Consider the following 25,972-nt stretch of genomic DNA (forward strand, 5'->3'; position numbering starts at 1 on the left):
TACTCCCAGAAAAACAGAAATAACATACCTCTAACATTAACTGTGTGAACTCTTCATTACTAAGGAATGTCGGTTTCCAGTCCTGTCGAATCTCACTGGCATCTGATTGTGCAGTAATTTCTACAATGAAACATATAGACAATATGAGGATTCATAGTTCCAAAAGCCATTCTTTTCCCACTAAGTCATATATACACAGCAGGACGTAGCAGAAGGTTCTCCCGTTGTTTATTCATTACATATGCATGTTGCTCCTTAAAAAGCAAGTAAGTATCTTCTCCCTATGTCATAATGAGATTTGTTTTCTCTTTCCTTCTACCAGGTTGTGCTACCATCCTGCCAGACTTCACGGTAAAGCTGAAGTTAATGACAGTAAGTAATGGATTTTGACAATAGAAAAATATTCTTTCCTCTGAGACTATAATAAAACGTTTTATTGAGTGTTGTTTTTCAAGGATTTGGAAAGCCAAAATTCCTGATCAATTTAGGTTATTAAAACATATAATCCTCAAGTATCGTGGACAATCCTGGTCATTTTAACCTTTGCACTAAAAGTTGTCATTGTCCTTTTTCTCTTCTTCCCACCCTTTTCTGTAAAGAAATATGGTTACATTAAGAAAAGAATAGGTTTGCACCAAAGACTGTTAAGAGCTGTATGACATATTCCGCTGCAGAATTATGGTCTGGTTCGTACACAGAGACAAATTTTGAAGAGACAATCCTGTAGGACTTTAGAGAAATATATAGATTAACTTCCCATACATAGGTGAGAGAAACAATGGGTGTGAAGCAAAACTAGACCCCAGGTTCTGAAAGCTGACGCTCCCTTATCAACTGATAACTGAAACAACAAGAAGCGAGACCACATAGTACTTCGGTATTGATGAGCAACAAGGCCATTACAGACGTAACGGTTGTAAGAGCAACCCTGAACAAGTCATTGTGAATGAAGAATTTAGACAAACCCAAAGAACCAAACCATGTGGAGGTATTTAAAAGACCTGTAGACGTGGTGCTTAAGGACATGGTTTAGTGGTGGTTTTGGCAGGGTGAGGTTGATGGCTGGACTCGCTGATCTTAAAGGTCCCTTCCAACCTAGGCGATTCTGTGATTCTACATCTTTAAGGCCTTTTGATTTCTAAAGCACAAGTCTGTACAAAGGCCGTAAGCTGGTTTGTTAGTTCAGATGGCTCAAAGAGAAGAGAAAACCTGGAACTGAGTTAAATATGCAAAGGGCTGGAACAGTTCAGGGCTTTTTTTCACAGACTGAAGGGGGAAAACTTTACCAAAGAGCTTTAGACTTAGCTAAAAGAACAGTAAACAGCAGCAATGTCATGCAAGAAACTGGCAAGAAGCAGAGTGCTGCACAGAGAGGGGGAAAAAATACCAACAAATAAGACAAACCAGAATTTCCAATGATCAAATCTCACAAAAGGCATAAATTGATCAGGCTTTCACTACCTGTTTTGAAATGGTATCTTTTTGAAAAGTCAGTCTGGCTTCTACAGTAGAAAGGATTTATACTAAAGAAAAACTAAAATTTATGCCTTTAATGAACCATTCTGAATTATCTTACCACGAGTATGGGAGTTCTTTTACATTTTCCGTAATTTGAACAAGTATGATATTGGAAAACCGAGCCAAAGTAACAGGAAAAAAACTTGTTTGACTTGGTAACTTTAGAGAAATGCTTAAAAATTATGGCAGAGAGTTGCATTCAAAGATAAATGACTCTGAGGTCATGTTCCTGAGCTAGATACCAGACAAAGATGCAGAACTAAGCTTGCACTCATCCAGACCTCAGTTCCTGGATCTGAAGCAACTCTGCATCAGCACTGAGCATCCTCAAAAGAAATTGCCAGCTGGGGTGCCCAGTGACAGGACAAGAGGTAACGAACACAAACTTGAACATAGCAAGTTCCACCTAATCATGAGGAAAAACTTCTTTACTGTGAGGGTGGCAGAGCCCTGGCACAGGCTGCCCAGAGAGGTGGTGGAGTCTCCGTCTCTGGAGACATTCCAAACCCACCTGGACGCGTTCCTGTGCAACCTGCTCTGGGTGACCCTGATCTGTCAGGGGGGTTGGACTGGATGATCTCCAGAGGTCCCTTCCAACCCCGACCATTCTGTGATTGTGTAGCATTTATCTGCGGGCTGTATGAGTATCAGTCTACTAGTTGTAATTATAAGCAGCAAAATTCTTCAGTATTTCATTATTTTCAAAAATTTCTTGTTTACAAATTCAAAGGAAGATGATAGGCAGTACTAGCCTAGGAGAAGCTCTCAGTAATATAATTTCAGTGTGCTTAGTCTGCTGTTTTTCCCCAATGAGAAACAGAATCCATGCTGGCCAATAACCAGCTCAGAGAGTTCCTCTGGAGCTGCCGCCAGAGTACCAAGCCTGGCCAATGTGGAAATGGTCCAGAAAGAACCAGAAGCAAGGCAGTTAATCAAAACCTGGTGGCTGAACACAGTAGGATTTTCAACAATAAAGCGGCTAATCAGCGCTGAGCAATTTATTTATTGCTAGGGTCACTCTCTGCTTTATTGTAACAAACAGATCCAAGCACCTTCAGGAGGCAAAGAACGCTTCTGACCTTTGCCAACATTTTGTCCAGAACATTTTAATGTAAACCAGTGCAGAGCAATGCTACGAAGCACTGGCAGCCGGAGCTTTAGAGACCTTAATATGATACTTGCAGTCACCCAAAGCTGCATTCTGTCCCACCAGGTGAAGGACAAAAGCGTCATGCCCTAAAAGGCACCCATCTCCAGGGCTGCCTTCTTCCCCTTTATCCTAAAAAAATAAAAAAAAAAAATTAAAAATAATCTCAGGAAGCACTTAGAAGACAAAATTATGACTGGTGCTGCTGGTCGGCTGACATGTGTTCAGTCTACGCTCTATTTAATGACAGGAATCATCAATACAAAATAAAGTGATTTTGAAACAGAATCAATTTTCACAAAGGCCTTAGACTCTACAGAACTGAATTTTACAGAAAAGGAGCCTTCATACTGTTTTTGTTATGAGAGGAGCATGCCTCAGAGAATTAAAGCAGCATAATCAATATTTAACTGGCAAAAAAACCCCAAACCTATGAATTCTTGCACAAATTACTCTCCCTCCCTTTCCATTTTAATTGTTATGTTTACCTTTTAACAGCAGTACTGAGTACACACCTGGTGCTACTTGAACCGTAACACTAATGGAAGAGATGCGCTAGGGCATGGAAAAATATGTATCATACCTTAACATACCTTAAATTGACACACATACTGTTGATAAATACATACCTATCCTTCCACTTAGCAGCTTTACTTATTTTATTCTATAACCTAATAGCTGGTTTTTTTGTGCCTACTGCTTTCTAGTTAGTATGCATGGTCAGAAATTACGCAGGGAAATAGGTTAACTACCGAAGCAGCTCATTTTCTTGAATTTTTAATCTTGTTTTTGGCAGTGTGAACCACAAGGTGCCATATTAAGAACAAGTGTAGGAGCAGGAACAGGGTTTTTTTATATACAGAAATATCTAACAGCCATAAATAAGTGTACACTTGGTAGAAGAATTTTCTCGTGACAGAAATAACAACCTGTAATGAACTTCAGTACAACATATCTGGGTATATCCCACCATCAGCTGACGCAAACAACCAGAGAAATAAAACAAATCAAGGATGTTCAAAGACACTCATCATTTTGACATTTCACATAATGGTTTACAAAACACCAAACACAGACTCATTGGCTAATACATCAGTGGATATGTCTTGAAAATTAGAAAGTCCAGCTAAAAGTATTTATAGATTTTCTGTTTGCCTTTTTTTTCCCCAGCTAAAATGAAAAAAGAAAATGCCCGTGCTCCTGGTCTGTATGCCCACTGCATGCCACCCCCTCTCTTCAAACAACCTACCCCGATACTGCTTGCTGGAGACTGCAAGGCCCTTTGTGAAAGCAGCCAGTTGTGTAGATACACAACATGAAGAGAGGGAGCATGAAGTTCCCTCAGACTAGGTTTTTCAGTGATTTATCTTGCTGTCTGTGGGACTTGGAAAGACAAACCAACTGTTCAGACCAGTCTTATCTAAATATCAAAATAAGTACTTCCACTGAAATGGATCAGCAGAGTTTTCCTGTGAAGCACAACTTTGACAACTTGGGTCTTATGAAGCCACTATATTCCAAAGGTCTCCATCTGTCCACAACAAAAAACTTGAAGGTTATTTCAAAAATAAATGCTTCTCTTTATGAAACAGATTTCTTTGACAACTATGGGACAAAAAAATATTAGTACTGGCTGTTGCAAAATATTAGCGAAAACATAGTTATATCTCTGCAACCTAAATTAGGATCTTAGGAATATCTTTCTTTGGGGACATTTTTTGACAATTAACTTAAAGGAGCTGCAAAATTGTCAATGTTTTATGTACTAAGTGAATATCATTAAAATAACTAAGAATTTACAAATTTTTTTTATTATTACAAAGAATTACCTTTGTGCTTCCGTAAAAAGTCAATGCTCTTCTGCAGTACAGTGGATTTATCCATCTTCCGAGCATTACCTGGAAGCATGGAACCCAGCTCTTTGATAAGGACATTAAACTGATCTCGACGTTTCTTTTCAGACTTGTTTCTAGACACTCTGAAAAACAAAACAGGAAACGTTTTATAACAAATATGACACTTTTTTACAATAAGCTGCATAACAACAGCAAAAGAAATGCCGTTGAATAATACGGTTGTTTATTAAAGATTCACATTTTTATTGTTTAGAAATCGTCCCAAGTGTACAAGTATAGGATATTTCTTAGTTTTAAATAACTTTAATACTTACCTTTTTGCTTTATCTTTGTCATCTTCTTCCACCAGCCCATCAAAAATGCTTCCATCATTTCTGAAAGAAACAAATATTAGAGTGTAAAATTTCTCTCTTGTACAGTCCAACCACAACAAAGGAGAAAAAGGTTATTCATTATCTCCATTACATCAAGAAAACAAAGCACTGTTTTACTGTGATGTCTTGCAAAGACCATCATCAATTACCTGAAGCTACATCTGCTATAAGTTTTTCCTGCAAGACACTTAACTAAACAGAAAGCAAAAACCCCTTACATTTCTGACACAACTCAAAGGACTGTCAGACTATTTCTATATTCGAACACTTAATTGAAAACTATGTAATTTTATTTTTCTAGCTTCCTGATTATTTGGATTACTGTACCCTTTTGAAAACATAAGAGAGGACAAATATAATTTATTTTTACTTATTGGCAACTTCTATTGTAATTACTGGAAATATTAATAGTAAGAAAGCACGTTTTTCCTAAATACTGAAGTATCATTATTGGCATATGCTGAGGTATATGCTATACTTCATCCATGTATGTAATTTTATAAATAGAAATCACTATCAACAGTAAACAGTAACAATAATTATTCATTATGTTTGTTTCCTAACAAGTATCACATAAATTTTCCTTAATTCACAACTGTCCATTGAGGCTAAAGAGGTGTTAAAATATCAACATAAAACCATGTTTTCCTTTGAAGATGCCTCAATATGCTTCATACAACACTTCTGTTTAATTTCCTTTTGTTTTAAAAGTCAAGTCAAAACTGTTCTTCTGTTTTCCAGAAGTGCTGTATAATAGATTTTCACATTTTATTTCTCTAACTTCTTGTGTTTGCTTTCAGTCTATTTAGGGGTGTCCACACTGACTCTGTGTCCACCCTTAATTTTTTTATCTTAATGTTTCCTTCCCTTAACGCAAGTGAACGTCATCAAGCAATCGTACGTTATGATAAGCAGTGATGTTAGGAAGCAATTATTTTGTACATTTACTACATAAATATAAAGCAATTAAAAGGAATTTGTATATTCAAAAGGCTGAAGTTTCAATGAAATGCCACAAAACCTCACTAAAAGAACTGAGAAACTCAGGCAAGTTTTACCCTTTCCTTTTATTGTTATTTATTTAGAGCAGGTTTAACTTTCTGTAAATTTGATGCAAGTTTCATTTCCTGAGGTCTCAAAAATGGCAACACACAGAATATCAAGGACAGATGTTCACCTAAGCTGCTAAGAAAGTCCAGCTCAAGGAATCAAGCAGAAACCATGTCTCAGCTATTACTTTTCCCTTGAAATAGGTTAGCAGGTCACTTTACTATCATCTGCAGCATCACTAGTTGTTTAAATGTCTTTGTTTTCCTTAATTAAATACTGAAGTACTCAAAAAAAATTGAAGTAAACATCAAAAATCAACTCAAATTGCACAGATGCTGTTCCGTGTCTGAAAACAAGCAATACATTTTAAGACTCATTTCAAACAATAAAAATCATTATTTCCAATGACCACAAAGCAACCCATCTAACAACTACTAAAATAACTTTGTAAAAAAAAAAAAAAAGACAAAAACTCACTCCTCTTATTTATTGCATAAATTAATATTCTCTATATATTAACACTGAAGAAAGATTATTAAAGAAAGCATTGAACAGTAATTCTCCCAAAACTCTTACTGTCTATTAACATACCTGTCTGCAATGGAGCTCATTTTATGGGTGCTTATGGTAAAAAACATAACATATCACACTTTAGTCTTGTGGTAGACATTTGTACGTTTGCCTGTAAGAGAAGAAAAACCATCAAAACGTGACTCTGGAGGAACAAGCATGTTCCTCATTAGAGCCTAGTGAAGTTTTTGTTTGCTCTATAAGCTGCTCTAAATCTTCCCCTCTCTTCCAACCTTCTGCTCTGCCCTCCTACGTTCTCTAATGCAGTCTCCATTATCACCACAACCCGGACTTTAATATCTCATTTTACATGCCAGAGAGTTCAGGAGAACATTGTTTTATTAGATTTCATGATAAATAAGTCTGGACTAAACCAATACAAACCTTTTTTCTGTCTATGATTCAGATACAGCTTTTGTTTTCTATTTTAACTTTTACTTAAAAGACTCTCCAAATGTTGAAGATTGAACAGACATAAAGTACACTCCTCAGTAGTAATACATTCTATTTAGAAACTGTACAAACAAAAAGGATTTGGGATACAGTATTTTACAGCTATTATTTATTTCTTACTATATTTTTTTCTCAAGCACATTGTTATAACAGACCTGTGAAATGATGACAATAAGGTATCTATTAGAATGTGTCCTCCATACTGTGAGAAAGTTAGAGTTAATCTGGCCATTTCTTAAAGCAGTCACTTATTCTTTACAATGGTTCAGTAGGAAGTTTTTCATTTTTCATGTGTCCACATGATTTTGAATAAAGAATGTAAATGAAATATTAACAGAGAGAGAAGAAATATAAAATTAAAATAAGTATTTAATTCAACAAGAACCAACTCTTAGGTACCCCAGAATTACATGAACATATGGAAAGGCTGTAATGTTTGTGAAAACATGAACCAATGCAATTAAACCTTTCTCCTTGATATAGAAAAGTCAGATGTCAGAGGCTGCTCAAAGGGAGCCGCAGGACTGTCACACTGTCAGTCATTAAGGAAGAACTGCATGATGCAAGGAATTTTATATGAGCTGAACTTGCACGTCTTTGGGAATTTTTACTATGTTATAAGCTTAGTAGTAAAAATGCATTGCATTTATTTCAAAGGAGCTAGGTTTAGTCACTGTAGTGACTCATGGTTTGTGAGAAGGAAGGATTTGTTTGTTTCTGATAGTGCCAAATTCAGTGGAACCAGCAGTGGTAATACCACAAGAGAAATGGCAGCTGCAACTTCATGATCCGGACAGTCTGCAAAATGTTCCAGGAAAATTGTATCCCAGTTTTTAAATATGTGGGGAAACTGAGGAAAAAAGCTTATGTCTCCACCGAATTCTCTCAGGATCTACAACAGCCACACACTATGCAGGTTTGCTTCACAAGATGGGGTTTTTTCTCCCCACAAAGTTTCGTAACTTGAGGCAGCGGGGACGGAGCTGGGAGAGCTGTGCTGCAGCACCATCTCCTTCAAGGAGGATCACAAGGTGTGCAGGCAGCTTCCCCAAGTTCCCCATGAGCCCCCGTAGCCACTTCTTCAATTAATGAGGCCCAACTTTATCCTGCCTTTATTCTCCAAAACCTAGTGCCCTGAAGAGACACGGGAAGCAAACCACTCCTTCGCTCCAGTTCTTTAAAATAACAGTTGTACTGCCCATACCGACAAATTAAAATTCCCAAATTAGTTGGCCAGCTTTTATAAAGAAACAGAGTTATGCTATTTGAAAACCAGCCAGAAATGGCAGGAGGAAAGTAAACTGAGAAGAAGTGTTTGGTCAAATTTTTGTCAAAAGCAAGCGATAGACAGGTCGCTGTCTATGTTTGCTATGTTTATTGTTTACACAGTTTACAGACTATGTTTACTGTTAACAGCTGTAAAAACAAACTACCACCACTGGCATGGAATTAGGTTTTAAATCAAGACACCCATTAGAAACCTGTTTTTGTTTAGCTTACACAGTACGTGCTAATACAGGGATATACTGATTACATTTTTAGCCCTTTTAAAATGTTTAATTTAATTTAGTACCTAACATTATAGGGATCAAGAGTAATATGAAATTCTGTAGAAAAAAAAAATACATTGTTCCGTTAATCTGCAAAAGAAAAATACATGTTCAGATAAATACAAAAACCTTTCACCGGTGACACAACTGACATCTTCACGATGCAGAATCAGAATTTAAGAATGGGTATTTTCACTTTAACAAAGCACATGATTTCTAGATTTCAGCAAAATCAATCACTTGTTACAGTATACAGGTCCTACGTCAGAACTAGCAACTTAGATTTGGTATCCAAGACAAATAGTTAAAAGAACTTAAAGACTACAGGAAACGCACCTGTAGTGCATTTGTTTCTCTTCAATGTCTGACCCTTCTGTCTTTGCATCCAAATTTGCAATACATTAAGCATTTTCAGCACTTACACATGCCAATGGGCAAGACTGCAGAGATAATGCCAATGAAACCACTCAAGTTTAAAGCAAACACTACAAGAAATCAAGGACTATGTCTATTTCTGAGAATCAAATTCCCTCATGTTCTGGAGAACAAAAAGACACTACTTAACACTGCTACTCAGCCCTTCAGCGTTGAAGACTGAAAGCCACAGGAACCTTATTAATTATTATTAAGAGTACAATTTTACCTTTTACACTTTGGGACTTGTTAAAGTGTGAGGTTTAGTGATGAAACCTGGTTCCTTTGAAGAACAACGTGGAGTTAGATGTATCCTCTTCTGCAGAAAAGCATTAAATTCTGAACTGTAAAAATATAAAAAAAGAGAATTTTGTAATCAAGGAGTTTTACAACAATCACTTATTTTTTTTAATAAAAGAGAAGTAATCATTCCAAGAGTAATTTATAAATGTAATATTCTGCTTACTAAAAATACCCCAAGTATTTCACTATCTGAATTCACCTTGCTTTAAAGCTCCTCTTCATAAAATGGATATTCTGAAACAATTTCATTCTGCTTTAAGCTATCACTTTATGCCAATCGTTAATCTTGATGTCATTTTTACCATTGAGTTCAGTATCTCCCACGCCATCTACATCTTCACTTCCACTTGCTACCTTCAAAGTATATCGTTATGCCATTATTTCAACACCTTTTCTATTGAAACTCTTACTTGGGCCTCCACTGGCTTTTTCAGTTATGTCTTTTCCTCTCACAGTCTCCAAAATTGCCACTTTCAGGACTCCAGAATGCGTAAAATGCTGCTACTGGCAAGTACCAAAGTTGCCCAGCTACATTATTGCTGCTCCCTCAGACACAGTCATTAACCCCTTCTTTCAAAACCCACTTCAAAAACACTTTCAAGAATGTATTGCAAACCTACCTCACAAATGCACTTTTTCCATAAAAAAACCTCAGCAGTAGTATAAGTGATCACCAGCTTCCAGTCTCTTTATACCATTACTTTTCATTTATACAGTTTGTTCCCTTGAACCATGCCATTTTCTACATTTTTTAAGCTACACGAAATCGTTTTTTTTCCCTTCTTTATCCTGTTTCTCTCTGCCTTGCTTACTGTTCTTAAAATAAAACGTATTCACTATACAATGTACATGTAGTACTTCCAGAAAATTTAATTTAAAGCCTATTAAACTCTAAAAAGGAGGCTGGGATCTAAAAACTAAGCTTATGCTACTCCTAAATTCATTAACGGATTTTATGGAAAACACCAGAATTTTCTCTTATTTGACTAGAGAAGTTTCGTTTCTCCTTCCCCTGCACCTAGCAGAGGCTCTTAAGCGGTTAAAATAGAGATGCAAATATTAACATAGGCAGTTAAAGCCCAGCAGAACAATCTGCCAACAGGAGAAAAACAATTACAGCATGATTCAATGAAGCCACTCGCTCTTTTCTGGCCAAATAACCTGCTGGCCCATTGACCTACTTTTTTAGGTGCTTACAGCCTCCTCTCCTATTCTGTTTTGTTCCGTTTGACAAGTGCAAACATTAATAGTGACAGAGAGTCCCATGGAAGTCTAGGTTACAGAGACTGCAACATGAAACCCGTGTTTTTAAACTGCTTGGAGTCCAACAACTCTGCCAACTCTCACCCAGCTCCTAACAGAGTTCCGAGGAGGAAAATTTTAGACCTCATCTCTGCAGTAGTGCATTTAAAAAGAATAATAAATCACAACTAAACACTTAAGACAAACACCACAGGACTTAAGCACAGAACCGTACTTGATAATGTCTAAAAGAGAAGGAAAAATTAAAAAAAAAAGGGAAGTTTTTAAGGATATTTCAAAAAGGGATTTTAAGACGAGGAGGAAAGGAATATGTTTATGTCATAAATGAAAATAAGCAAGCTTAAACCAGACCAAAAGGAAAGCTCATCGCAGTGGAAAAGCTTCTGTAACCAAAACCACGCAGATCTCTAACTCAGTAGAAATGGCATGCCTGTGAAAGCCAGCAGAAAGGTTAAGACGCCCACACGCCAGCGTGGTCAGCCTCAAATGTCCAAAGGTCATGGGTCCATCTCCACAATTCATGAAGTTTTTTTAAATACAATGAATTATGTGTATTTGTCTCCAGATACTATGTCTTTTGTACATGTTCAGTGCATGTTTTTAAACTTTTCTGCAACCCGGAAGGCTAGAAACTTACTATTTTTAAGAAAGTTGAGGTCCTCAATCAAAAACCTTAGCTGCTACCATGGATATACAAACTATTAATACACAACATTGCTCAATCTTTAGCAAAATCACAAAAACTAGCAAGACTGCAACTTCTGCGCTATGCTGACTTACCGCTCACGGAGAGGCAAGGAGTCACTGGGTGCCAAGTTATTGCTTGGCCAAAGAAACAAGGTTCTGAGAAAGTCATGGGGTAAAAAGCCACAATCCAAGCGAAGGTAATAGTGAAAAGTTCACACCATCTGATAAACACATTCCATGTTTTAGACTGAAACAACTTCAGTAACTTCAATTTTATCGTTAATACTGGCATGCACGTTGGCGATATTAAATCTTAGAAACAAATTCAAAGATTGAACAAAATGTGAAATTACGCTACAGTCTTGCTCATGACAGATGTTCTGTCGGGACTGGACTAAAAAATGGCTGGGACAATAGTCAATGTGTTGCTTGTACTTCATTTTGTATGTAGTCAGTGACTGAAATCCTTTCGCTTCCAGCACTTCACCGTAACGGTAACATCGCTAAATAGTTTTGAGAAAGAATCAGTATTGCCCTTATATTGTAAAAAAGACTCTTATATAAATATCTTGATTTTATAAGTAATGTTTTTGTGACTTTACAGATTACAGTCCTCGGACAGAATTAATGCAAGGTGACATATATTATTAAGACAAATACTTTCACCCAGGAAAGATCACAGGAAAAATATAGGAAACAATTCAGTTTTCCAACACTAGAGTTTCTGCAAACAGAAAGAGATTAACTTCTTTAATACAACCTGATCTCTGTGCCGTAATCCTATTTTGTCAAGGGAGCAAACTAGTTATTATAATCACTGAGGATTAGCTTGAGAGAAGATCTCGTTTAGAGAAGCAAAATCACAGCACGCTGGTCTGCGCTTGTGATGGCCCAGCAGAGCTCCACCACTGGTTCCATACCAGGGTCAGCCAGCCAAGGAGCAGAAAAAACACACTGTGAGCAAAAAGCAGAGCCAGAACCTGACTCCCAGTGTAAGCACAGCACCCAAAGCCCTATTCCTTATCACAGAATTGCAGGGTCTGGAAGGGACCGCTGGAGACCATCTCATCCAACCCCCCTGCCAGAGCAGGGTCACCCAGAGCAGTCTGGCCAGGAACGCGTCCGGGCGGGTTTTGAACGTCTCCAGAGAAGGAGACGCCACAGCCTCTCTGGGCAGCCTGTGCCAGCACTCTGCCACCCTCAAAGTAAAGTTTTATCTAATGTTGAGATGGAATTTCCTGTGTTCCAGTTTGTGTCCATTGCCCCTTGTCCTGTCACTGGGCACCACTAAGAAGAGCCTGACCCCATCTTCTTGACACCCATCATCATACAGATTCTGAGGATAATTATAAACCTTCTTGATACTCCTTGCCAGAAGCAAAGAAGCATTTGCTTCTGGTAACTTGGATTATGAACTTCTGTAGTTTTATTCTGGGACGTGCCACTGTAACGCACAAGCAGAGATACATCCATTATCTCACGTCCAGAACAGCATGTCACCATCACTCAGGTTTTCCACTTAGCTCTTTGCTCCGTAGGTTTCCCGCTCCCCTCCCAGACCAACCATTTTTCTCTTTAGCTCTTTTACAGGGGAGGAAAAGGGGAAGAATTTGCTTTGGTTTAGTTCCTCTCTAGTAACCATAAACGTTTGGAGAGAGTGAGAGATCTTTAGACAGGTAAACCATAACCTGCTTTCTAATCAGATAGTTTGGCCTAACAGAACAAGCTGGCAGGTTTTGAGGTACTCGCTCCTTTGCTTGCAATGGTATATACACCAACCGAAAGCAAATTAGGGTAATGACTGATTGATCCCTTCTCACAGGCTATCAAAGGCTCTGTTAAAATACTATGTTTTTATGTGTCTCTCATTTCCTACCTCAAAATAAAAGAAAAAAAAAAAAAAAGCAGAACAAACCAACAAACAAAAATATCAGAAGATAGGGCCAAAAGGAATTTCAAGAAATGTTGTCCAAACTTTGCAGCTGAAAAGGTTATTCCAGCAGCCAGGAATAGTCATACAGCGCAAACTTTTCTCTACCGTGTCAACAAACCAACAGTAATCTTGGTCTGGACTTGTGCAAAGAGCTGACCCATCCCAGAAATGTCATCTTCTGTAGATACAGGAAAACAGAGTAGGAGAGTGCTGTTTCTAGCACAGACATCCACACAGCTTGAGCCCAGATGGCCTTTTAATAGGAAAATTTGTGAGTGGACACCAGTGGAGAGAGGAATGATGAACAGGCGTGTTTCCTCTAACCACGCGCTAGAAAAAAAATGGAAATCGCAAACTGCATTCAGTCCCAAGTTACAGAGGAAAGCTCTCTCCTGACAGTGGGACAGACTAATATGCGATGAAGGCAGGAGAGAACTGCTTTTTTTCCTCAAATCCTCATCATCCATCTGTCTATGAGGATATTGCTTACAGTTATAAGCTTTTAGCCAGACTTGTGACAGCAGCTTGCTTAGGTCCATTACCTTTGCAGGGAGTAGACAAGCATAAAGGATAATCAAGAAGTAGTACAAACCTAACCAAATTTATAAGAAAAATTTGAAAGGCAGCATTTAATGACCTGTCCATCGATTGTTATTCTACTTTATTCTCATTTAAAATATTTTCCTCAGTTCTTTGCATTCTCAGTTCCTTACTGGAGAACTCCTTCCTCCAATAACAAAACCGTAAGTGTGGCAGAAATAATGCTTATAAATCCTGTGTGACTAGTCTGTACAAGAGAAAGTCTGCGGCTATGTTACAATTCTACTTGCACTCGCTTTTATTTATGAGGCTCCACCCTGCTTCTTGCCACCCTTCCATGGCTTTTACTGGAGGAGCACACCACTTCAGCTCTGGAGGCACACTGAAGCTGATTTGTGAAATGATGTGTCTAAAAGAACCCACATATCACACAGTTTTAAATATAATATTTATTATCATGTTCTTATTAAAAAGTGTGGCTTCATGTACCTTTGGTAATTGGCACAGCTGAGGAACAGTACCCCTCGACAAGGAGGGGGAGGAACCTCTCAACTACGTCTGCCACTGCTGGATCTGGAACAGGGAGCCATGGGTTAGACTTCAGAGAATACACTGTGTGTGCACACCTAAAATACCATTTAGCTCATCATCAAGCCTGGCTGAAAAGTACACCTACTGCCTCCCCTTTAAACGGGGCTTAACAAAAAAACCAATGCTTCACAAGGTGAGCTTTAATCAAGAGAAGCTAACATGTTAGTGTTATAATTCAAAACTGAAAATCTTCACCTCTCTCTAAATCTCCATTTCCTTTACTGGGATTCTGAGCAGCAACAACCTGCGGGCAGCCAGCTCAAGAATGGATTCTAAGTTCATGTTCACTGCGCTGCAGAAAAAGCGCTGTAGATGGTGTAAAATCTGGAGATTCTGCTATTCTCTCTCACAGCATCTAAACTTGGACTATTTCACAGCCAACAAATAAAATCCCAGCTTCCTTCTTCCAGTCTCTTAAAGGGAACTAGGAAGGTAGGCAATTGGCAGGGTTTTTTCAGAAATTGAAAAGGGAAAAAAAATACTACACACATGCTCAAAAGTTTAAATTCCTACTGAATATTAGTAATTATCCCAGAAAACTATTTGCTACATACAAAACAGCTTTCTACAGAATAACATTACTAGACGAAAAAAAATAAAATTCTTCACTTGATGATTTCTCAATATTAATAGAATTTTAAGAAAAAAAAATAAAATTAAAATATGGTACCAAGATATTTATCCTGGAGTTAACACCACTTTGAAATGATTCATCCAATTACAAATGTGCATATTTATGAAACAGACCATTAGCAATTTTAAATGTTTTCTATCAGATACAGATGTTAAACAATTGGTCTAAAGCAGTTTGTCTCATTTTCCTCAGAGCATAAATAATACCAAGAATACTAATAAACCTAACCAAAGAGGAAAAATGTATTAAACACTTTATTCCTACACTGGAAAATATATATGAAAATTCAACTGAAAAATGAGACAGACCAAGAAGAGTTAAAACGTTGTTTTTCCTCTACCCCAATAACAAGAGGAAAGAGTGTCTAGATATAGAAAGTAAGCTAATTTTTGAGAACTGTAATGGAGAAAATTAATTACCAAATTCAACAGACATAATTATTACACATTCAAAGCAAGATAAGGCAAATTCTTCGATTCCATACAAAATCTCTGCTCAATGTTGACAAACTCATGTTTAAATTTAGAAAGTGAGACTTTACAACTATCATTACTGTGACAAAAACAAACACTCAGCTATCCACTACAATTAATCTTGCAGAAAAACATGAACCTACGTGTTAGGCGAGGACCTTAACTGCCAGACTTTTAGTATGCATATGTGTGTTGTGAGGTGGGAAAGGCAGCTAAAAAGCAGGTTTTGAAATTCACACTGATGAATCGTTCCAAAATTCTATCCTACACCAGAAAAATCTACCCAATGAATATTTATTAGCTTTTATGTCCAAATGAACACAGCTATACTTTTTTTTTTTTTTTTTTTTTTTTTTTTTTTTTTTTTTACACACACATCTTACTATTACATTCTAAAATCTTCAGAAATTCAAGAAGTCAACAGATGGCCAAGATGGTCTGTAAGAAGTTAAGGTACACAAGTTATTTCTGCACCCAACGCTTTTACAGTCTATTTAGGAGAAATTTTAAGGATCTAGCTATAAGTCTTAAATCAGTTTTGCTTGGTTTATAATCCACCTTACCTTTTAAAAGGCAACCAACTATTTCATATCAATAACTTTAGGAAGTTCCACCTAAACATGAGAAGGAACTTCTTTACTCTGAGGGTGGCAGAGCCCTGGCACAGGCTGCCCAGAGAGGTGGTGGAGTCTCCGTCTCTGGAGACATTCCAAACCCGCCTGGACGCGTTCCTGTGCAACCTGCTCTGGGTGACCCTGCTCTGGCAGGGGGTTGGACTAGATGATCTCCAGAGGTCCCTTCCAACCTTATGATTCTATGATTCTGTTCCTTTAAGATACTATTTTCTAGCACATCCCTATATCCAGAAACATCTTACCCTTTCTGTTACACATACATTAAAAAGGGGTGGAGGGGACAGAGGGAAAGTGGCATGAAATAAACGCAATTTTTTTTTTATTTTTTTTTTTTAAACAGGAGACTTATTCCTAACTGGTAGACAGGGTACTCACCTAGGATGTGGGAGAAACAGTCTAACTACTTCCTCTGAATCAGTCCACAGGTGAAGAATTACCATATGTAAGACAGCAAAACCAATATATACATAGACCATGGAGGTAACTACATGGCTACAGATGAGGCACTTCACACTGTAATAGTTATTTATATTTTTATGTACTTTTACCAAACTCTTTGGTCAACCTGCAACTTTTCATGTTAGCCTTTGATCATTACTTTGACCACTCATTTCCACACCCATATTGAATTCCCTCTCTTCTGCTAGCATTAGTATCTCTGACCACACATTTGACACAGTCGAAAACTGGTCCAGCCTAAAACTAACTGAAATATTATTTCATTCAGCTAAATCAACTAAATTTGTTTCGCCATATGGCTGCTCAAAAGCTGTGCTGGCACAGGGGAAGGGGAAGCAGTGAATCACCAGGTTAGACATCTTTTGGCAGCAATGCCGTTTCATGCTGACCTACACCGTGTGTTAAATTACAACCAAAGAACAAAATTAGGAAAAATGAGATTCCAATTTGTGCTCAAAGAAAAAAGAGTAGTGTAGCTACTACTTGAGAAGTCTGCTTTATATTTAAATGAAACATCTGTACTCTCCCAAGCATTGCTGCATCTCACATGGCAACCCATCACAAATTAAGTTTCTGGACAGAACAAGGGTTGTTTATATACACTGATCCATCAGCTTCTGGATATGAAAATGAATCCAGAACTCAGCCTTAGAGTCAATGGGAAACTCAAGCAAAATGTAAAGCACAAGAGTTTATATACCTGATGTGTTGCTAAGTCGTTATCAACCTGTCTATCAAATAGGATGTTAATTAGCATGAACTGTGACTGTTTTAAGATGAACCTCAGTACAGACACTTACACAAGGGTATTCACCAAAATGAACGATATGAAACTGAGAAAATTTAATGAAAGAATGATTTGTACCAAGAGTGGCTATTTGTAACTCTTAGAGTTGTATAAAAAGAGATTGGGACAGCCTGCAAACAGCAATACCCAAAAACATGGCACCCAAGAAGTAACAGGTGTTTCAGAAAGTCAATATTTAATCTGAAATGTAATTATCCATCTCATGCAGAAATGCGAACACGTAAATAAAGCATTTTAAAAATATTTAGCGATGGGCATAATTTTTTTTTTCCAAGTTGATTGCACAATCCTCGATTTGTGCAGCTGTGGAAGTGCTCTGATGCCTGGATTTCCCAGCGCGGGTGACTCATGCACAGCTAAATTATTCTGTGAAGCTTTTGTGAAGAGTGGACTGTTTGACTGCCTGAAGAATGGAGTAGGCAGTGCACTTCGTCGGAAAGCGTCTTCAAAAAGAAAGAAGTGAGATTTCACATTCACATTTCCATAAAACGAGAGAGTAGGAACGCTTTAAGCTCCAACACTAAAGCACAGTCCAAGTCAAAAATTACCGATTTAAAAAATTAGCAATTTTTACCAATTACTAATAGCTCCTCCTCCCTGCCTCCCCCACCCCTTTCCCCTAGAAGTCCTCTACATCATCCTGGAGACCGGGAAGCGATAACAAAAGAAAAAAGAATGAGGCAGAACAAAACCAGAACAAAATGAAACACGGCAAACACCGGGGGATGCTAACTTCAGTGTATTCCAAAGTAATTTGTCAAAATACGCTTCTGTAGTAGCACGCTGACCATTATATTCATAAGATTAACAAGATACAACAAAAGTAAAGACTTACTTTACTAAAATTCTGGTGTCTGACAGTGGATCCTTCAGTTATTCCCCCAATACAGCTGCCTGTTGTAGAAAGAGCAAGGTTATTCATTACATAAAAACTAAATGCTACAATTACAGAATTCCAAACCCCTGCATTGTGCTACACCTTACTTTCATGAAACGAAACACTACAGTTGCTCTTTTGTCAGAACTTTAAATGTAACAATCCAGGCTCAACTGGAATTGCAGTGATTGCAAAACCTGAGATACAGGACAAGTCCTTCACATCACATAGGCAAGAAGTGCCTTAAAAGGAAAGGGAAAAAATAAAACAAAATAAAAAGGTTTTGCAATTGCAGAGAGGAAACGTCTTGGCTAAAGAATGGACAAAACCAAGGCAGAAAGACTTGACTCTTCTTGTCTTACTCTTTGCAAAACACTTTGTAACCACTTTGGGGACAGGTATGCTTTTGCCACCCTGCTATAAGCAAGAATAAAAAAAAAAAAAAAAAAAAAGAAACAGCCAACATTTAGTCAGTAACTGGACTTGCTCAGGCAGGAAAGATGGTGAGTTATTGGGGGGGGGGGGGAATACATTGCATGAACTAAGCAGAAACAGCAACGCAGCGATAGCAAAAAGCCTATAAAGTCAACTCTGAAGTTAATATAATTTTGCTGCACTCCTCCCTCCCTTGTGGCCTGCTGGTGACATGAGCAGAAACTTTCAGAGCTTGTGCCAAATAAGCGAGTCCAGAAAACCCACCGAATTCACCTTCTGAGGGTCACCAGAGAAGCAGCGAAAGCAGACCAACAAATTCCTTTTTTCCATAGATCAGTACGATCTTCAAAATATTGGGCCCAGACAATTTAATTACAAATTAAGTTGATTAATTATGACGACAATATTACTCTTCAAGCATTGGGAATTTTTTAAAAGGAAGGCTTTCTGGACTTTGCAGACTAATTCACCACTCAGCAAAAATTCTGTCAACTATTTCCCATTCCCCTAGCTCTTTCAAAAATATTTTAAGATCACAATATTGATTGAAAGACATAAACCATAATATAACTGAGGAATTTCTAGGCCACACCTTTTTAAGCTTTGCTCCTACCATATTTGAGGTAAGAATTTTCAACATTAGGTATGGGGGAAAAAAAAGAGAGGTCACAAATTCATCTCCTTTTTGTATTTGTGGAAAATCAGGTTCTGTCCTGATACTTACCTATAAACTTTAAAACATTTCAAATAAGTCCTCAAAGTTATTTACGTGAGAACTATTAGTCCCTTTTACCATCTACAATACTCAACACAAAATCATATCAACTACTTGAGACTATACTCACTATATTTGCATGACTTTAAACTCTTCAGCTTTTTTTTTTTTGCGCTTTTACCACTTTTCAAGCTTTTCTTTCACAGAATGATCAGACGACACTATTTCTAACTACCAAAACACGTGTCTCAGTCTGCTTACTTCTTGCTCCTCAAAGCTTTCTCTGCGCTCTCAAGTTCTCAACACCTCCCAAATTAGCATCACCATATTTCATTCGCAAACATTTAAAACCTTCCCTTCCAGGTCACTACTGAAGATGCTGAAATTAGCACTGCTTAGAAGACTGCCATCTCCACATCAAGTAGGATCTAGTTAAAAAAAATCACGTTGCATTAGATATATTTTACAATATTTTAGATCAAAGCAAATGCAGTAATCCACCCGTATAGGCTCTTTTCCCACTTTATTAACAGCACCTGACTTAGATCATCCAATTAAGTACTGAAAAGTAACATTATGAAAGCATTTATAAAGGCATTATAGCCATTCCAATTTTCAATTAATATATCAGTTATCAAAAAGTAAAACTATAATCAGATTTTATTTTAAATGGCAATTCTCTTCTGCTCCGAACATTGTGAATGTGGTTTCAATGACCTAGGATCTTGCTAGTAGCCTATTTAACAGTGGCATCGAGGAATGGGATTCCAAAAGCTGTCAATATTCACAGGAAATCCTGAAATTAATACAAATTGTATGTTGAAGCCACATGCTAAGAGGCTAGTGAAAACAGCTGTACTGTATTTAAGTGTACATTAAGGCACGAAACCTTTTAGTTATGCCTAACACATTAACAAATACGCAAATAGAATAAGAATGAAATACGCACTTCAACATAATATTGCACTATTTGTAAAACAAGATTATCTTGCCGGCTTACAATTCTGATGTTTTGACTCTCGACATTTTTCTTCATTTTAAAATGAGGCTTGAAACTGCCTCCTCCCAAAGCTGCTATATGAAGCAGCTAAGTACTAAATTTTGATTTTTTACTTAACACATTGGTTTTTTTGCTAGCTAAAGTGCTACATACACACATGGCAGTAATAAACGCTCTAGTAGAAAGGATTATACAAATTGAATGGAGAGATGCTTAAGCCTAAGAGAATAAAATATACTTTTATAATATGTTGATGCTAGTTACAACATGAGGGAATAGACTGAATAAAAGCAACTTAAATTACACTGCAAATAACACGATTTGAAAAAAAGTATCTGGCTTTATTAAAAAAATGAAAAATGCTGATTCTTATGCTGCTACAACATTAGATTTTTTTTTAATTATTATATTATAGGGCTGTCCTTTTAAACGTCTCTGTCAATAGAAATCTTACTTGAATCTTGAAAATTTTATGGAAAACAGTCAAAGCTAAGACCTAGATTCTGCAAAGATCTAATAAACAAGAAGTATCACTGAGTTTAGTCCTAATAGAATCATAGAATCATTTAGGCTGGAAAAGACCCTTGGGATCATCGAGTCCAACCATCAACCCCACCCTACAAAGTTCTCCCTTACACCATATCCCTTAACACCGCATCTAAACGACTCTTAAACACATTCAGGGATGGTGACTCCACCACCTCCCTGGGCAGCCTATTCCAGTGTCTGACCACTGTTTCTGTGAAGAATTCTTTCCTAATGTCCAGCCTGAACCTACCCTGCTGCAGCCTGAACCCATTCCCTCTTGTACTATTGCTAATTACCTGTGAGAAGAGACCAGCACCAACCTCTCTACAATGTCCTTTCAAGTAGTTGTAGAGAGTGATGAGGTCTCCCCTCAGCCTCCTCTTCCTCAAGCTAAACAGTCCCAGCTCCTTCAATCGCTCCTCATAAGATTTATTCTCCAGGCCCTTCACCAGCTTCGTTGCCCTCCTCTGCACTCGCTCCAGCACCTCAATATCTCTCTGGTATTGAGGTGCCCAGAACTGGACACAATACTCAAGGGGTGGCCTCACCAGTGCTGAGTACAGGGGGACAATCACCTCCCTCCTTCTGCTGGTCACACTATTTCCAATACAAGCCAGGATGGCATTGGCTTTCTTGGCCACCTGGGCACACTGCTGGCTCATGTTCAGCCACTTGTCAATTAGAACCCCCAGGTCCTTTTCTGCCAGGCAGCTCTCCAGCCACACTGCCCCAAGCCTGTAGCGACGCATGGGGTTGTTGTGGCCCAAGTGCAGGACCCGGCACTTGGCCTTGTTGAAGCTCGTACCGTTAGCAGTGGCCCATCGGTCCAATCTATCCAAGTCTCTCTGTAGAGCCTCCCTATCCTCATGTAGATCAACACTCCCGCTTAGCTTCGTGTCATCTGCAAACTTGCTGATGACACACTCTATGTCCTTATCAAGGTCATCAATAAAGATGTTAAACAGAAATGGTCCCAACACTGAGCCCTGAGGGACACCACTTGTGACTGGCTGCCAGCTGGATTTAACTCCATTGACCACCACTCTTTGGGATCGCCCATCCAGCCAGTGCTTGATCCAGCAGATCGTACGCTCATCCAGGCCGTGAGCCGCCAGTTTTTCCATGAGAATTCTATGGGGGACAGTGTCAAATGCTTTTCGAAAATCTAGGTAGACAATGTCCACAGCCTTTCCCTTATCCAATAATCAGGTCATCTTGTCATAGAAGGAGATCAGGTTTGTCAGGCAGGACCTGCCTTTCAATCATTGGTTTAGACATGTGAGATATTACACTAGCAGTCAGTGTGCAAAATTCTTGGGAATCTCCATACTTAAAATTATACGGGACAGACAGGGAGAACTCTTACAAGTATTACTTCAAGGTAAAATGATTTAACATTGGCAACTAATATTACTTAAATTTTCGAAACCTTAACAACTGCCATCTACAACCTCAAATTAAGGAATTCAGTCCAGGAAAAAAAAATAAATCTGTCTTGATTCATGAAAGCTCAATGCACAGAAAGATGGTAATAAACGCAAACACCTGTGAAGAACACACCTCCATTTTTTGTCTTGCTCCTACTTAATGACTGCAATAAAACACTGGACTTTTTTTTTTTTTTCATTGCAGATGAGTGACTCAAGCAAAACACTTAGGATGAGAACTATACAAGTTTTATAATTCTATATGAAAATTATGAAATTAAAGAAATCAGAAGACTGCTATTTTTGACAATTTAAGAATATAAGCAGGGAAGAAAAAACAGACTAAACGACCAAAATTTCAAAAAGCAGTTATGATTTAGTCATTTGATTTACTGTCACTTGTAGTATTTGTCTGTTTCCTTGACAGTTTGTATTAACAAAAGTTACAAAAAAACCACCCACCATTAATGACACTTTAAAAGTTGTAAATATTAGCACCAAAACTTGTAACTGGATTTGTAGAATAGACACATGTCACAGATGTTCATTGCCCTCATCTACTGACCTATAACCAAAGTGAACAATTTTGGCTATGTCTCCACTAGCAAGTAATGTGGAGCAGTAGAAATGGATCAGTAGATCAAAGCAGCTGGTGCTGGCACTTCTATGCTAGCTGTTCAAGAGGGTTTAGTTTGGATTAGATTTCACCTGGTGTCCAGAAGCAAATATCACCATCACACAGGCCATTCAAAGTTTTCCCGGGTTTTAATAATCAATTCAGATCCGTATGTCCCCAATAGAGACAGAAGAGCCCTTTGCACCCACAGCTGAACTTACATACTAGTTTTCTGGGACAGGAATGTTGTTCAGACACACTGAGCAAGTATGCGATAAGGGGAGATAATCGAAAGATTTTCTCCAAATCAGTATTAATGATCCAAATCAAAATGGTAATGCATACACCAGAATGACATCCTACCTTCCCAAACCAGACTAATCAAAGTAGGTGTCATCTCACCAAAACAGAATACTTGAGGCAACTGAAAGACTGTACCATGGCAATCTGCTGGCTACCATAAAAAGAATTTATTTCCCCTATTCCACAATTCAGCAGAAGACACAAAACCGGATATCCCTCTCATTTTGGCTGCATTTCTCTTTTCTTCCTTTCTTCACTCAATCTTTTACATCCTTTTTTTTTTCCCACTTTAAATATTTCACTTCTTTTCTTGTCTCCCCTTTATTTCTCTCAGATTTTTCTCTCATTTATTTATTTCCTCCTATTACCTGTGCTATTAAATACAGCAAGAGAAAACCAAAGATTCTGGCAACTCTGAACTTTCAGATAGAGCTGTCAGTGCTGGTTTTTATTTGGAAATTCAGGTAGTGTAGACTGAGACAGGCGTGTAAGCACTACTACTGTGATTTAACTTGCCCTAACTCAAACAAAATTCAAAAGATGAGCACGTGTTTGCTTCAATCATTCAAACTGATCTCTAAATCCAGTGCTAAGCAACTACGTGAATTGAGAAAAATCAGATTAATGACAGAGGAATATTAGCCTACTGAAATTAGCCTGGCTGTAAACAACATCTCAAAGAACAGCCACAGAAACACCATGACAGAAATGCAGAGAGAAACTAATCAAGCAAGTTACGTTACAGAAGAACTTCATTACAGAAACACTAGATAAAAATATATTTGGCATACATACAGCTTTTTACCTTAGGAGTAAAGCCAGGAATATATTGCTTAATCTTTGCCCTTTTTTTTTTTTTAAATTTCTTTCTGAGCTATGTCATTTGTTTATATAATAATTGAATCTTCTACATTTTAGGTTAAATGCCAGACTTTCTCTTAGCATTGGAAGTTATAAACAGGACTTTGTCACACACGATTAACTCATTAGTTGCCTAGAATAATCAAAATATTCAGACACTCACCTAGTTTCACTGACATTCAATATACAACATCCAAGTAATCTTCCAGAAGGTTTTTGCAAATGAAAGAACGGGCTTCACTCTGCATTTGCTAAAATTTAGATGAAAAGAAAATTAGATCTCTTTAAAGCAATTCCTAAAGAAAAAAATTTTCAAAAAAAAAACAAACCACAGAACAACACTATACAGTACTATACAAACTTTCACATGTACATAATTTGAAAATTTTAAGTATAATGACAATCCTTTTAATTCCAGAACCTTCCTTTTGTGTGGACCTGGGCTTCAATGCAAAACACCGAGAGTTTTAATGGTTTTAATTCTGCTAATTCTGGTTTTAATAACAAAAATTAGTTGGCAGCAGTTTTCATCAACATTAAAAACAACTTATTCCATTGATTTTTTTAAAAGCCTGTTAAACAATTACAGAATTCTAATGTAAGTATTATATTCAGATAATATATTATGTATATTATAATATAACCATTAAAAAATTCTGGTTTTAATAACAGAAAAATCAGAAACAATCTCTTTTTTCCCCTTAAATCTCAGTTAGGAACCAAGAGACCATCTTCAGATCATTAGTTCTTTATACACTATTAAACAAATTTTGATTTAATGAGTCACAATTTTTCTTCACTGTGGCAGACAGAGCAGCCCCAATAATTTTGACCAAGATAACGAACCACCCTACGATACTACATTTCCCATTCCTTGTGGATGGGCTCTGATTGTGCTGCTGCTACTCCTTATTCATTGCCCTTTTACAGCAGGTGTATAAGAACAAATCGGAGTAAGACCGGTTTGATTTCACTGTTCTCCTAAGTAAACGTGTTTTTACATAAGTAGTGATGTGGGCACATTTCCAGAGAAGCACAGAGGCACTACTGCAAGCACTCACAGCGCCCCACAAGTCAGTGAGAAAGAGCATAACAGCTTTCGAATCTTTCTTCTATTTCTACAAATCAGTGCCAAAAGTATTTTCTCTATATTTAGTGATTTGCTTTTCACACTTCTATGAAAAACATTAAGAAAAACGTATAAAAGCCATTTTTTATAAGTAAATACAAAAGTTCTGTAACTTAACAGTTTTAAAATGAGGATTTTCAGCACAAGTTAGAAAAAAAAAAAAGCTCTGAGGAAGAAAGACAAGTAAAAGGACTAATGAAAACATAAATGTGGAGGAAAACAGCCCATGGAGAGACAAGCAGGAAAGAAACTGAAGTACACCCTGGAAAACAAAAATTGTTAATAAAGCAAAGTAAGACTTCGTGGTCTAAAAAGGTTACTTGAAAAGCAACACCAAAGGTGCACAGCATGCCTAAGTTTTCAGGATGCTCAAAACGAAGTTTTTCATAATTTTAACCACACACAGTATGCATTGTTCAAATCAATCTATTTTATTATAGGCTGTTCTGAACACAAGAACAGCAATGAAGAAGAAAAAAAATAAAAATCAAAGAATGTAGAAAAGTTGAATCAAAAATGCACAACAGTTATGGAAATTACTACTGAAGCAGCACTTGACAGACAGAATCAAGAGTAGACGGAGGATGTTGTTAAGGAAAAGTACAAGGAGTGCAGAAGAAAGCCTCCTTATTCAGTGTTTGTACTTGACATTACAATGGAGTAGAGGAGATTAGGCCTGTTTACTTCTCACAGCCCAGCTCGAACATGCTCAGTAGCTCTGTCCGGTTATGACTAAAAGGATTTGGAATATATCTACCTCATCTGAGTTGGACAGATGAAATGGATTTACGTAAATCACTGAACTGGTACAAACCATATTTTC

At 37.5% G+C, this 25,972-nt stretch overlaps 1 protein-coding gene across 8 annotated transcripts in view; it reads right to left on the minus strand.

The window, feature by feature from the left end:
- CLOCK (clock circadian regulator) overlaps positions 1–25,972 on the minus strand; it is a 64,151-nt gene that overhangs the window by 25,524 nt on the left and 12,655 nt on the right. For 7 of the 8 annotated variants that reach the window (XM_074588096.1, XM_074588090.1, XM_074588097.1 and 4 more), the window contains exons 3-9: positions 24,184–24,271; positions 18,094–18,152; positions 9,162–9,276; positions 6,537–6,627; positions 4,836–4,895; positions 4,495–4,643; positions 29–120 (exon numbers count right to left, since the gene is read on the minus strand). In XM_074588096.1, coding sequence (XP_074444197.1) covers positions 29–120; positions 4,495–4,643; positions 4,836–4,895; positions 6,537–6,583 — 348 coding nt within the window. In that variant the 5' untranslated portion in view covers positions 6,584–6,627; positions 9,162–9,276; positions 18,094–18,152; positions 24,184–24,271. Of the gene's footprint in view, positions 1–28; positions 121–4,494; positions 4,644–4,835; positions 4,896–6,536; positions 6,628–9,161; positions 9,277–18,093; positions 18,153–19,546; positions 19,714–24,183; positions 24,272–25,972 lie in introns of those variants that run through there. The other variant, XM_074588095.1, reaches the window with a different exon arrangement.

The sequence above is a fragment of the Larus michahellis genome, chromosome 5 (assembly GCF_964199755.1).
Source record: "Larus michahellis chromosome 5, bLarMic1.1, whole genome shotgun sequence".
Lineage (NCBI taxonomy): Eukaryota > Metazoa > Chordata > Aves > Charadriiformes > Laridae > Larus > Larus michahellis.